Source organism: Macaca nemestrina, chromosome 9, assembly GCF_043159975.1.
Source record: "Macaca nemestrina isolate mMacNem1 chromosome 9, mMacNem.hap1, whole genome shotgun sequence".
NCBI lineage: Eukaryota > Metazoa > Chordata > Mammalia > Primates > Cercopithecidae > Macaca > Macaca nemestrina.
In genome coordinates this window covers 1,346,756-1,361,368 of record NC_092133.1, presented here as the reverse complement: position 1 = coordinate 1,361,368, position 14,613 = coordinate 1,346,756, and the positions used below count along the sequence as shown (strand labels likewise).

The 14,613-nt window shown below is 52.2% G+C and overlaps 1 protein-coding gene and 1 long non-coding RNA gene across 11 annotated transcripts in view; one reads left to right on the top strand and one right to left on the bottom strand.

Annotated features, from left to right (window-relative positions):
* The window catches only part of LOC105470943 (leucine rich repeat containing 27), a 51,426-nt gene that overhangs the window by 19,171 nt on the left and 17,642 nt on the right, over positions 1-14,613 (top strand). For 5 of the 10 annotated variants that reach the window (XM_071068901.1, XM_071068903.1, XM_071068902.1 and 2 more), the window contains exons 5-9: positions 316-374; positions 3,500-3,672; positions 6,672-7,044; positions 10,238-10,384; positions 13,964-14,060. In XM_071068901.1, the coding sequence (XP_070925002.1) occupies positions 316-374; positions 3,500-3,672; positions 6,672-7,044; positions 10,238-10,384; positions 13,964-14,060 (849 nt within the window). The remainder of the gene's footprint in view (positions 1-315; positions 375-3,499; positions 3,673-6,671; positions 7,045-10,237; positions 10,385-13,963; positions 14,061-14,613) is intronic. The other 5 variants (XM_011723298.2, XM_011723322.2, XM_011723328.2 and 2 more) reach the window with 2 other exon arrangements.
* Positions 7,101-10,159, bottom strand: LOC139356152 (uncharacterized). The gene is made up of 3 exons (XR_011607562.1): positions 9,788-10,159; positions 7,591-7,681; positions 7,101-7,481 (listed from the first exon to the last, which is right to left on the bottom strand). It is a non-coding gene; the product is annotated as an uncharacterized lncRNA (long non-coding RNA).

The window sequence follows — 14,613 nt, the reverse complement described above, 5'->3', positions numbered from 1 at the left end:
CCTGGGGGCGGGTGGTACCTCTGGCATCTATTGGAGAAAGGCTGGAGGTGTACAATACCCTGCAAAGCAGGGACACCGCCACCCCTACAGACTGCCTGGTCCCGCGTGTCGGTGGAGCAGGGCTAGACCTGTGTTTATGTTTATGTTTATGTTTGGCAGCAGACCATTTGTGTGTCCATGTTGTAAATTTAAGTGTATCTGTATTGAAGTTGCCCCTGAAAGAGAAGAAAAACGAAGAAACTTGATGGTATATTTTGGAGATAGTCATTTAATTCTCTGCTTTTTAAATTTTTTTTGTTTTGTTTTGCTTTAAAGGCATTTGAAAACTCTGCTTTTAGAAAAAAATCCTATCAAAATGTTACCTGTGGAGCTGGGTAAGTAATAAAACAATAGAAAGATGATTTTAAAATGCTCTCTTTTGAACTTACCAGACCTTGTAATGGAAGTATCAGGCATGACAAAGGAGGGTAAGCTAGATATTTTTAAAATCCTTCCTACTTCTAGGACTAAGAAAACGTAGCTCTCAAGAGCTGTTGATATAGCACGTACTGTTCGTATGGAGGTGTGACATGTGAGCCTTGTGTGAGGCACAGTCACACAGGTAAAGAAACCGAAGGCCCGGCACACACCTCTGCAGGCCCCGCGTGCTGTCTCCGCTGCATCTCGCTGGCCTTCCTGCGAAGTTTGACCCCTTACGTATGTTCCTAGGCCTCATCATGAGCACTTGTTTAGACCTCAGAAGCTAAACACTCAAAACCAAAGGCATACGCTAACAGACAAATCAAACAAGCATAAACTATCACAGAAGCAAGTTTTATGACTTTAAAATAACTAGCAGAAACAGTATACATTTGTCTGACTAGTAGCCCAGGAAAAATGTCTAAAATTCTGAAGGCATTTCTATTATGAACTTGAAAAGCATTTTGGAGGCCGGGCACGGTGGCTCAAGCCTGTAATCCCAGCACTTTGGGAGGCCGAGATGGGTGGATCACGAGGTCAGGAGATCGAGACCATCCTGGCTAACCCGGTGAAACCCCGTCTCTACTAAAAAATACAAAAAACTAGCCGGGAGTGGTGGCGGGCGCATGCAGTCCCAGCTACTCAGGAGGCTGAGGCAGGAGAATGGTATAAACCCAGGAGGTGGAGCTTGCAGTGAGCTGAGATCCGGCCACTGCACTCCAGCCTGGGTGACAGAGCCAGACTCCGTCTCAAAAAACAAAACAAAACAGAAAAGCATTTTGGAGAACTAATTTATGAGTACTCGTTTATTGATAAGTCAGTTGCTACCATGTGGACAGTATAAAAACAGACACATATACACATGGTTACGTAAAAGTAAAAACATTAAGATTTTATAGCTTTGATTTTATTATTAGCCATGAATCGGGTAAAACTCACCAGTTTAAAAGAACAGTTGAGGCTGGGCGCGGTGGCTCAAGCCTGTAATCCCAGCACTTTGGGAGGCCGAGACGGGCGGATCACGAGGTCAGGAGATCGAGACTATCCTGGCTAACACGGTGAAACCCCGTCTCTACTAAAAAATACAAAAAACTAGCCGGGCGAGGTGGCGGGCGCCTGTAGTCCCGGCTACTCAGGAGGCTGAGGCAGGAGAATGGCGTAAACCAGGGAGGCGGAGCTTGCAGTGAGCTGAGATCTGGCCACTGCACTCCAGCCTGGGCAACAGAGCAAGACTCTGTCTCAAAGAAAAAAAGAAAGAAAGAACAGTTGAGACCATGCATAGTGGCTCATGCCTGTAATCTCAGCACCTTGGGGCGCCAAGGCGGGAGGATCCTCTGAAGCCAGGAGTTTGAAACCAGCCTGGGTAACACAGTGAGACCCCATCTCTACAAAAAGTAAAATAAAATAAAATTAGCCAGGTGCAGTAGTGTGTGCCTGTGTTCGTAGGTACTTAGGAGGCTGAGGGGGGAGGCTAACTTGAGCCCAGGACTTCAAGGCTGCAGTGAGCTCTGATTGCACCACTGTACTCCAACCTGGATGACAGGGTGAGACCCTCTCCCTAAAAAAACAAACAAACAAAAAAAACACAAAAGAACAGTTGGGTTAAATTGTGCCTTTGTAAATGGAACAAGTTATGGCTGGAACCCTTACACAGGTTTAGAGAAAACAGAATAACAAATTTATACCTCAAAGAACAGAGAGAATTTAAGCTTTTTAAAGAAGGAGTTTGGGTGTGTTTGAAGACTAAAAATGGATGACAAGATAATACAAAGTCACTTGCCACAGGATTTGATAAGGAAACTAATTTCATTTAGATAGGCAGCTTCTAGTTTAGTCTCTGTTTTCCAACTGGACCATGGAGCTCAGGGCAGAGCCCATTAACGGACAGGGCCAATAAAGCGTCTGCAGTTTTTAGATCCTAATACTTACCCTATGTGAAAAGCAAGCTCAACTGAAAGGCAGAACAAATACCCCAAATCTTTTTTTTTTTTTTTTTTTTTTTTTTTTTTTTTTTTTTTGAGACGGAGTCTTGCTCTGTAGCCCGGGCTAGAGTGCAGTGGCCGGATCTCAGCTCACTGCAAGCTCCGCCTCCCGGGTTTACGCCATTCTCCTGCCTCAGCCTCCGGAGTAGCTGGGACTACAGGCGCCCGCCACCTCGCCCGGCTAGTTTTTTGTATTTTTAGTACAGACGGGGTTTCACGGTGTTAGCCAGGATGGTCTCGATCTCCTGACCTCGTGATCCACCCGTCTCGGCCTCCCAAAGTGCTGGGATTACAGGCTTGAGCCACCGCGCCCGGCCCAAATACCCCAAATCTAAGCATCCGTCTTTCACACTGAACCCTGGCTCCCCCAAACTGGGAAACTCCACAGGACTAGGGCCCCTGCAGTGCTTCCCCAGTGCTCCTCATTCCAAGGACTTCACCCCGAGCCTGGGGAGTGACCCAGCCCCCATCAGCCCACTGCCCACCATGGGAGCCTTATCTCTCAGTGGCCATCATTTCCACAGCCTCCAAGTGTTCAAATAATTTCCATTTTTAGTGACATTTCACATTTGTGGAGCCCTTGTATTTTGTTTTCTTCTAATTAAACACGATTTTCTTCATTCGCTTGAACGTATTTAAATGGCTACTTTGAAGTCTTTGTTAAACCCAACATCTGGGCCTCCTCGAAGACAGTTTCCATTGTCTGCTCTTTTCCTGCGTGTAGGGTACCTTTTCCTTTTCTTTGCATGTCTTGTAGTTTTATGTTGAAAATGGGCATTTTAGATAATATAGCAACTTCGTATTCTGAATTTTACAGAATTGTGATGGTGGTTGTGGCTGCTTCTGTTTGTTTGATTTTATTTATTTGTTTTTTGGTAACTATCCTGGTCTTAATTTGTAGAATCTGTCTCCTGCAGAGTTACCTTTAAAGCAGATCTTAGACTCTGTTAACATCATTGTACCCCAAATACTGAGTAGAATCATATTTTAAAATGTGAAAAGTTACTATTATTTGTTCCTCATTTTCATTTCAAGAATGGTATATAAAATGCTGGCAGTTTCTTTTTCTCCACTGCAGGGAGTGTAACCACACTGAAAGCACTGAACTTAAGACACTGCCCTCTGGAATTCCCTCCGCAGCTCATTGTGCAGAAGGGATTGGTGGCTATCCAGCACTTCCTGCGGATGTGGGCAGTAGAACACTCTCTCCCCAGAAACCCAGCTTCTCAAGGTTCGTAGGAGGTGATTTACGACAAATCACATTAACGTTGAAGTTACAGCTTTTTAAAATCAGGTTAGAACCTGTCTTCTCTTCAGTAACATCCCGAGACGTACAGGAGCCATGCGTCCTCTGCTGAGTTGACACAGTGTACACTGATCTCAGGCTGACCCAGTCATCTCTGTGTCTTTTCCTTGGTTCTGTAAATCTGGGCACATTATGGATCCTGTCTTGAGTGGATTTTGGTAGAATTTTATTGTGATCGATCAAATGAAACAGTTATCACCTCCAAGCCACCCACAGGCAGCTGCTTCAGGAATGACTCGATGCTCCATTAGACACTCGACTCTCCATTAGACAGTGATTTTAAAATAAGCACAATGGAATAGTCCTCCTTCCTAGCGAGGTACAAGGAAATTGGCAGGAAAATGGCCCTGTAGACACGTTTTATCTAATCACCTCGTCGGTGGGTGCTCACTAACCTGTTCCATTCTTTCAACATACTGACCAGCCAGGTATTTTCAGATGCTTATGATGTGTTCTGGTCTTGAGTATGCATTGTAGTTACACTTGGAAAAAGCAAAGTTAAATGGTGATAAAGGAGAATCATAATGAAGGCTCGCCAAAAAAGTGCATATTCTGAAATATTTTCAGAATATTTAAAATTTTACTATTTGTGATGTACTTTGATACTTAAGAAAAATGCATATGTTTGGAACAATTAGCCGAGATAATTATATATATGTTGTAATTGAATTGTGTAAATAATTAGGTCTTTGTAAATAACTGACCTTGCACTTTTGACCCAGATGGCCTCTATTTGGAAATTATTTTAAATGATTAAGAATCAGCATTTGGCCCTGTGCTTGCTGAGTTGTTTGTAAACATATTTTAACCAGGTTGTAGTGTCCTCCGTTGGTGCATCGCACTGAAGCCGCCTGGCTCTGGCACCCTTGACCCTGACGCTGCCAAGATGTTGTGATAAGAATAGAAAAAGAAAATTAGCCGCTGGACTGGAAGTGTGGAGGGCACTGGGCACCTGGCAGGAGTGGTGACAAGTAGCTGAGGGCATGGGGTGGCAGAGGAGAGGTAGGACCAGGACCTGGAGACAGCTGGGACAAGGATGGAGGGGCAGAACCGTCAGGCACAGCCGGAGCCAGGACGTAGGTGGCTCAGGGGACACAGGCTCCGCTGGAGGATCAGGATAAAAAAGAGAAGTTGAAGGTTCATTCTGATTGAAGGAGACTAAAGGAATAGGAAACTGGATGTGATGCTTCATCCTAAATTGGATCCTGGGCCAGGACAAATAGGATACAGGACATTACTGGAACAGTATGAAGGCGTGAGGAAGGCCAGCCAGTGAATGACAGAAGTCAGCGATGGGACGCTTCTGGTTGGTGAATCGCTATGGTGATGTGTGAGTGTCTCCATCTGAGGGTGGAAGGGCAGGATGTCTGAAGTTACGCTTGAGTGTTTGAGGACATGCAGGAGCACCCCCAGACAGAGAGGCAGGGGCGGGCAGGCTCGCGGGGGCAGACAGCGTCGGGGGCCAGGCAGCAGCGGCTGCTGAGGGAGTGCAGGGCCCACCAACTTCTCAGCAGAGTTCTTGCAACTTTTCTGTAAGTTTGAAAAAAATACATTAAGTGACTGGTCAAAAATAAATATTTTCTAACTCTTCTCTATTAGTTTTTAGGGCCACCTGGAGTGATTTTTCAGCTACTATGTACATTTTTAGCACTTTGCCCTTTCAATTACTTTAAAACCTCTTTTTGCTGGCCGGGCGCGGTGGCTCACACCTGTAATCCCAGCACTTTGGGAGGCTGAGGTGGGCGGATCATGAGGTCAGGAGATCAAGACCATCCTGGCTAACACGGTGAAACTCCATCTCTACTAAAATACAAAAAATTAGCCGGGCGTGGTGGCGGGCGCCTGTAGTCCCAGCTACTCAGGAGACTGAGGCAGGAGAATGGCGTGAACCTGTGACGCGGAGCTTGCAGTGAGCCAAGATGGTGCCACTGCACTCCAGCCTGGGTGACAGAGCGAGATTCCATCTTTAAAAAAAAAAAAAAAAGAAAAAAAAAGTATTTTTGCTGGTATCCCATTTTTCCTGTCTGCTTACATTTTCATGAATTTCAGATTTGTCTCTGGCCCCAACCGCAGGCAGATTGTTCAAATATGCATGTTTCTAGTCACTTGTGCCCCAGGGGAAATTTTACAGCTTCTTAGGACGTTTTGAAGCATGTTTGCCCATTTTTTAAAACTTTTCCTTTCAAACTTAAGACCCTGAGCATGCAGCAGTCAGGAGCGTCTGGCAGCCAGGGGCGTGATGTCCATGCACCTGTGTCCACTGCCATGGCCACCTGGGGTCTCACTCAGCCTTCAGGTCGTGATGGGCACGTGCTGGGAGAAGACTGGCCACTAGGTCCCAGTGGCTCCCGAAATGCCTGGAGCACCTCCCTGAAGTCATGTTTTGAGAAAGTCAACAAAAGCATTACCAAACAAGAAAAGCAGGCATAATGGGCTAAACATTACTTAGAAATAAAGATTCTAAGTGATCTGAGGGGAAGCAGAAATGTTGATTAAATGTGGTGAGGTTACCCTGTGTACACGTACAAAAAGTCCCTACAAAGTGGTGAGGCCTATGTGGGAAGGTCACGCGTGTCTGGCGGGGCCTGCGTGGGAGGGTCAGGGGCGCCCGGCGGGGCCTGCGTGGGAGGGTCAGGGGCGCCCGGCGGGGCCTGCGTGGGAGGGTCCCAGTGTGCTTCTGGCAGTGTTGTTTCCATTCCCTCCGCGTGTAACTGCTTTGCGTGCCGCAGCGTAGAAGCCTAGCGTGGTGCAGGTGGGGTGAAGCAATTGTTTGGATTGACAGGGAATATGGTGGCCATGGAGGATCTGGGCCCCCAGCCCCCACCACCCAGGTCCTCTTCACAGAGGCGCCATCACTGGCTTTGAGTGAGTCATAGAGGAATGGCGTTGATGGTAGCTGCTAAAGCGATTTCTTCCTCTACCAGAGGCTCCACCGGTTAAAGAGATGACCCTCCATGACCTCCCGAGCCCAGGATTGGAGTTGTCCGGAGACCACGCATCTAACGAAGGAGCTGTGAACGCTCAGGGCCCAGAGAGGGCTGTGATGAAAGAGAAGGCCGGCTTTCTCCCGCCTGTGGAAAAGCCAGACCTGAGTGAGCTCAGGAAGTCTGCTGACTCCTCAGAGCAGTGGCCCAGCGAGGAGGAGATCAGGCGCTTTTGGAAGCTGAGGCAGGAGATTGTTGAGCACGTGAAGGCAGACACTCTGGGAAATCAGCTCTTACCGAGGGAATTACCTCCAAATCTCAAGGCGGCCTTGAACAGCGAGAAAGAACTGCCAAAGCCAAGACACGTTTTCAGGTAAAACTTAAAAGCAACAGGGATTTTCTTGATCTTTGCAAATTCATACAATTATTTTAAATTATCTTTTAAAACATCAGGTCCAGCTTTTAAAGTGTCCCTCCACATTGCCGCTGTTTACTGTGCGGCAAGTGCCGGTCCCGGGTTTAGGATAATGGGGACCTGCATCAAGCCCAGCGCGTCTGCGTCAGAGCCCAGTCCGTTCAGAAGCTGAGTTTGCCAAGGTTGAGGATGCGCCCAGGGAAAAGAAACACAAGTGACAGTAAGATCTATGGCCTGTGCTTTCTCCAGAGAGCTTTGAGGACGTCAGCGTTTAAAGGAGAAACAATGGGCAGCAGGGGAAGGAGGATAGAAAAGTAAAAGTGGGGGCAGGTGGTGAGCCAAGTGGTCACATTCCTGTGGGGCTTCGATCAGCGCTCACTGAATCCACATTTTACCTGTGAAAAGAGAGGAGTTGGGGGAAAGGTCAGTTATGCAGAAAATAAATGGCAGCTGCCTGGGGACAAAAGGAAGGCAGTCATTGTGCGGCCCGCTTCCCAAGCTTACCTTTCCCTTTGGCACAGTGAGTTTGGGGCCGAGATTTTATTTTCCTTTCACACCCAGGGCGAGGGTCCCTGGAGAACAGGCTCTGCAGAGGCTACATGAGAGAAACACTGAGTCATGGGTGCGGTGGGGCGTGCGCCTACACATATAGGAGGTGTGTATCTGTGGTGTGCGTGTGTGTGCCTGTGTGTGTATAAATATCTAGAGAGAGAATGCTGTAAAATAACAGTTGGTGAATCTAGATCATGCATTCTCGAGAGGCACATTGTCATAGCCAAGGGGACAACAATGGCTTAAGGGGCGTGCAGATTCTGGGAGGCCGTGGTGGTCTGTGGGCCCTCAGGCTCCACGCAGCAGCCAGCATGGGCAGGCGCACGATGGCACCAGACCTTCCGGGAGGCGTCGGCATGGAGCGCTTGCGGCCCTGATCTTTCAGCTGTCCTGTAGGTTTGAACATTCAAAACAGAACAAAACCAACCTTGGAAGCATTACTAACAAATTAAAGTGTAGGATGTCCTGGCAGCATGCACGGCAGGTTCCCAGCTTCAGTGAGGCCTCGGAGGCTCCAACACACTCGTGATGTTCTCAGTCCACACAGTTGCGCGGTGAAAGGGCAGGAATACTCTGGGCCTGCTGCTTAGAATCCTCTTTTCTCCCCTCCTCCCTTCATTTATTTATTTGTTGTTAGGAACTCTAATAATAGTTAATCCAAGTGAATTGTGGTATGCTTATTAGTAGTACTTACAATTTGATCGATACGTCAGATTTGGATACTAGACCCTAGCCTTCGGAGATTGCTTTGGGTGGCTTGGGAGCTGGAGCAGAGAACTGGAGCCTCTGGCAGGAAGCCTCAACCTGGAGCCCGTGCCCCATGGTTGGGGGGGCCCTGAATGTTGTCTTCCCCCTCTGCTGCCTCTGCCCAGAGTGAGCCATAGAGAGCTGCTCTGCCTCAGCTTTCCCACGGGGGTGGTTGTGATGTCACATGCATTATCGGGGCCTCAGTTTCCCCACTTGGTCGGGTTGTCATGGGGTCATAAGTATTAAGGAGAAGCTCTGAGATTATGGCCCTGGTCCACGCTCGGAATGGTGGCCCTTCCTGAGGGTCTGGGACTCGGGAAGCTGGCGCTATTCTGTGTTCTCTGGCTGGGGAGCAGTGGGCATGGTGGGAGCAGCAGGCCCAGTCCAAGGTGACTCGCGTGGCCTGGGCCTGTTTATGAGGCTGAGTGCTTGTGTCCAAAATACTTACAAGAAAAGTAATGTTATGTAAAAATCGTAGGTAAATAATGGTCTGGTCCTGAAATCCCACAATTATAATGGGAGGGAATAAAAGCATTCTGAAGTCATCAGACGTGGAGCTGGAGTATGACGGAGCATCACTGCCCCAGCCTAATTCTGACATCCAGCAGGCCTTCCTCTGGGGCAGCTCCTCCACACTCCTCCGGACCCTGAGACCACAAGGGGAAACCTGGTGTTCCACAGAGCCCGGGCCACCTGCCCTTCCAAAAGCAGCAAGTTAAATAAAGGCCAGTGCCCAGCACGCAGCCCAGGTGACCCCTGTCCCATAGCACAGGCCATGCCTGCCTTCTCTGCTCTGTTGGGACAGTCACTGCTGTTCCCGTGCAGATGGGGAAGGCGAGGGTGAGAGGTCGTGCGGCGTGGGGTCGGGGGTGTGGGCCAGCCTCCTGGGACATGGCCACCAGGCATGATGCTTGGTTGTGGCCTCCCAAGATGTGCTGCTGGTGTGAGGCTTGCACAGGGCAGGTCTGGAATGGGATGGGCCTTTCTCCTCTGGGCGAGGTGTTGGTTCTGGAGGGAAGACCAGGCAGGGCTTCCCGTTGTGTTTCTCAAGCTGCTTTGGTGCAAGGGTCGTGGCGAGGAGGTGTCATGTTCTGGAACCTGGCTGGCTGTCAGTCCTGGGCTCAGAGCCCCTATCTCTGGCCTGGTTTTCCCCAGGCGTTTTCCCTGGGAGGAAACACCAGGGCACACCTATCAGCTCCCTCTCTGGGGCAGGGAGAGGGAGTCCCCAGCACCGTGAGGCCCCACGGTGTTACTGGCTGTCCCCTCTGCTGTACTGCGGGCTTCCTTCAAGCAGGACCCAGTATCTGACCCGGCCTGAATGTGTGTATGGAGGCCAGGCGCCTTCTGATGGCCTTGCCTGCCCCGCCCCTGCCCCCACATCACCCAGCAGCAGGATTCCGACCTGCTGTATCGTCACCCCGTGCACCTGAACTCCAGGCATGTCACATCCTCCAGCCCGGGTGAGCTGCTGGCCAGGACCCCTGCTTCTGTGGGCATCTGTCCAGCTCAGACAGGGGGTGGCATCGGTCTCAAGCAGGTCAGGTGCAGCTGCCCAGGCTGCATGTCCTTCAGGTGCATTTCCCAGGCTGACTGTCAAGCGTCCCGGGAAAGTAGCTGGCTGGCAGTGGGCGCATTGGGACAATGTCGTGCTGCCATCCATGCATCTTCATTACATGTCCTGAAATCAACAGTCAAGACTGTGGACTCTGTGGGGTGACTGCAGCTTCTAGTTGTGGTAGTTGTTCTGATGAGCAGATGAGCCACAGGCCCTCCTTTTACATTTCACATGTTGTATGAGTTACCGTCACAGGGTTTTGTTAAACATTCGGCTAAAAATACTCTGTAATTTTAGAAGGAACATGGCCTCCTCCAGGGACATCTTACCCGACCTCTTGTCACCGTACCAAATGGCGATCCGAGCAAAAAGACTGGAAGAGAGCCGAGCGGCGGCACTCCGAGAGCTCCGGGAGAAGCAGGCTCTGATGGAGCAGCAGAGACGGTGAGTCCACACAAGGCGGGGGTCCGCGCAGCCGGCCCAGTGCACCTGGAGCTGGGGCTGGGCTGTGATTTTATGGCAGCCCTTGTGGAAGTGTTTAGTTAGTTCTCCCCTCACTGATGCTGATCCAGGATCCATCTCCTCCTCACCTGGAAGCCAAGCCGCACGTGCCCGTGGTCTGCAGCGCCGTGCACGGGCTCCCTTGTTTGCAGCCCCGAGGCCTCCGTGGGGGGCAGGCGCAGGTGCAGTGCTTGTGGTCACCCCCTTGTGTCCGTCTTTGCCCTGGCTTCCTCACGACACCTGCCTGCTTGCTTGTCCTTTTCCCTCGTTTCTTGTTTTTCCTCAGTCCTCTCCTCCTCACTTTCCCTGGAGTGTCCCAGGCCCTGCCATAGTCATTGGGGAGGTTCATTCTTTTTTTTTTTTTTTTTTTTTTTTTTTTGAGACAGAGTCTCACGCTGTTGCCCAGGCTGGAGTGCAGTGGCGCGATCTCGGCTCACTGCAAGCTCCGCCTCCCGGGTTCCCGCCATTCTCCTGCCTCAGCCTCCTGAGTAGCTGGGACTACAGGCGCCCGCCACCGCGCCCGGCTAATTTTTTGTATTTTTTTTAGTAGAGACGGGGTTTCACTGTGGTCTCGATCTCCTGACCTTGTGATCCGCCCGCCTCGGCCTCCCAAAGTGCTGGGATTACAGGCTTGAGCCACCGCGCCCGGCGGAGGTTCATTCTTGTGTTGCTGTGACCGCCACCAGTGCCACCACCTTGTGAGGCGTGTCGGCCAACGTGCTCAGTGTCCTCAGTGTCTTCTCTGTCCTCCAGCTCCACTGACCACCTGGCTCCACCCATCCCTGGGCCCCAGGAGTCCGGCCGGCATGGACCGCAGCCATAGCACCCCTGTGGCCCTCACTTGGTGGTTGGCTTTGGCCAGTGGGGGCTCCCAGCAGGAGGCCAAGGAGGAAGAGGAGAGCGAGGGCCTCGTCTTTACTTGCCCGGCTTCTCTCTGAGCTGCCTGGAGCTGGCCGAGTCCAGCCTCTCCCTCCTTCTGGGTTCCGGCAGTCTCTCCTTCCCTGGTCTGTCCTGCGGATAGCTGCAGCCCGGCCCTGACTGGCACAGGGCTCCTGCACTGCCCCTGTGGCTCACCTGCTCCCTCCCCAACATGAATAAACCCTCCTGAAGCCACCCCATTGTGTGTGTGCTGTTTTCTCTTGGGACCATGTGATAGGGACCGTGTTTAGCACACAGATTCTGTGATTGTCCATAGCTGTCACCTGATGTCCAGACAGACATTGTAGTTGGTTGTCTTTTTTTCAGTAAAAATATGAGTGAGGTGAAGCCCTCCGAGCTGGTCCCCTGCCCTAGGCTGTCATATTGATGGGCAGGGATGAGGCTGACTGACTGCTCTAGGGCTGTCCTAGGACATGGGAGTGTGGTCTGGGCTGCTCCAGAAAGCCCATCACTGTGGGACCAGGTCTTGCCAGCCACAGGCCACAGCTGCTGGGGCCCAGGGAGCACTGGGAAGGCTTTCCTTTGGTGCCCATCAGTCGCCCCACACTGTCCCTCGGGGTACCTCTACAGAGCCGGGCCCGTCCCTCACTGCGAGGTGAGCCCCTCAGGATCGGCCCTGCCTGTCGAGCATGCCAGCTGCCCTCCCCTCTCTGTGTGCCCCAGCAGGCACCGCCCTTCCCTGCTGCAGGCGGGTCCCACTCCTGTTCGGCTCTGCCAATTTCAGGGCACCATTTTCTGAAGTGGGCGGTCCAGATACCTGCCCTGTTGACTCCTCAGGTATCACTTGCCATGCCAGGAGGCTGTCTGTGGGAGTCCCACTCACCCGCACCCTCTTGGCCATGGCTGTGATGGAGGTGATTGTGGTGAGACCTTCCGCAGGCACAGCCCCTGCCTTAGGCTCTTGGGGCACCACCAACTGCGGTGGGCAGAAAGAGCACTCTCACCCCCAAACATCAGGCTCATCCCACACCTTCATGGAAGAGAAGTTCTTGGATACAAAGAGCAAGTGAACCCTCTCTTCTTTATTTTCCTGCCGGAGCCCAGAGCCAGTGTCCCGCAGTCTCCTAGTGAGCAGCTCCACAGGCCTGTTCGGAGGGTCCAGACCCAGCAGAGCCGGCCCCTTCCCATCAACCCTGTGAACAGCGTCACCCCTCTGTGTGACCAGAAGACAGTGACACTAAGTGGGGGCGCTCGTCCAGGAGCGCAGCGGGGCCGGTGCCACACACGGTGCTGAGTGGGGACATGGGGGGCACCAACCTGGCTGGGGCTGGGGGTTGGGGCCTGGGACCCACTCAGGCAGGTGTTAGGACATGGCCTTACCTGAGGCAGCTGGTGAGACCACCTGTGCCCTGAGGTGGCACCGGGGGAGGACACGGCCAGGCTCTGATTCCTGGCAGCACCGACTCAGGATGGAGCCCTCAGCAGGAAGGTGGTCAGAGGTGGGCCATAGGCCGGGTGGAGCCTAGGAGGGCTGAGCTGCTGTGACCACAAGGAAGGAAGAGCAGAGGTCGGGTGGAGGTGTCGGGGAAAACCCAGGCTAGGGCCCAGGCATCCAGGATGATGATGGGAGAGACAAGAGGAGGCCAGATCTGGGGGCAGGATGGAGAGGGGGTACCAACCACAGGAGTCCTGCATGCTGGAGATGTGGCCTTCCGGGGGTGGAGCCCTGGGCCTGGGCGATGGCTCTTAGGGACCTGATTCCACCCCAGCCACACACGAGGAGCCCAGCCCAGCCACAGATGTGGGCGTTACTTGGGATGTTCACAGTCCTAGGCGACGAGCTGTGAGGAAGGAGCATGTGACTCTGGCTCAGGATTGGGGAGGCCTGAAGATGCCTGTTTTTGTCTTATTTTATTTTATTTTATTTTTATTTTTATTTTATTTTTTGAGACAGAGTCTTGCTCTGTCACCCAGGCTGGAGTGCAGTGGCGCAATCTGGGCTCACTGCAACCTCTGCCTCCCGGGTTCCAGTGATTCTCCTGTCTCAGCCTCCCGAGTAGCTGGGACTACAGGCGCCTGCTACTACACCTGGCTAATTTTTTGTATTTTTAGTAGAGATGGGGTTTCACCGTGTTAGGCAGGATGGTATCGATCTCCTGACCTTGTGATCCACCCGCCTCGGCCAGATGCCTGTTTTTAAAAGTGAAACTCAAGTGTCTGAAGGGAGAGACCTAGAGACAAGCATTCAGATCTTCCACAGACAGACCTTATGTCGACAAGTACCTGCAGCCAGGCACCCCCACCGGTCGTGCAGTGCTTGCGGTGGCAGTCCCAGCTGGTGCCCTTACCTGAAAGGGGTCGTGATGCCTTTTCCTCGGTCACTGGGTGGGGCTGGCCCCCAGCGTCAGTCAGTGCTGGCAGCACCAACACACAGAGCTTCAGGATAGAACCCGGCATTCCCGGCTCTGCCCAGACGTGCTGGGAGGAAGAGGCTGTGGTTCAGACTCCCACCCGGGGCATGCACACCCCCAGCCTGTGCTCCCTGGAGACAGGTGCACCACAAGCTGTAAAATGACAGAGAAATCCTGTAGCCTTGGCTCAAAGCTGCCTGTAACTTATGACATTAACCTTCCCTTTCTCCAGAGAGAAAAGGGCACTGCAGGAGTGGAGAGAGCGAGCCCAGAGGATGAGGAAGAGGAAGGAAGAGCTCAGCAAACTCCTGCCTCCGCGGAGGAGCATGGTACGGCAGGTGTGGGCGGCGACCGGACACTAGTCCAATCCCGGGGGTGGGTGGGTGCTCACACGCATCCCTGTCTGTGGAGGATGAGCCCAGACCTGGGGAGGAAGCTGCTTGTGCAGGCTGCTGGCTGGTGGGGCCGGGTTGGAGTGCAGCATCCAGAACCATTGCTCACTGCCCAGCCGGAGGGGACAGCTTCCTGCCCCAGCCTTGAGGGCTTGCCTCTCGGCTCACTGACTTTTGGCTCTTGTCTGAGGAATTAGAAGCTCAGAGGGAAGGGGGAAGAGGAGATGGGGGAAAAGATTCAAAAGATAAAAAGCAGCTGAGGTTGAGGTGGGCCCTACAGAGGTCTTTCTGGGCTCCTCACCCTTGGTCTCTGGACCTCGGGGCAGGCAGTTTCCCTAGAAGCCAAGATTGCCAGCTCTCCTAAGCTATGGGACATGGGATATCCCCAGACTGTATGGGATCTTAGTCCAGCCGGGCACAGGACAGTGGGCACAGGGCAGTGGGCACAGAGCTGCGGGCATGGGCCATGGGCACAGAGTAGTGGGAGCTG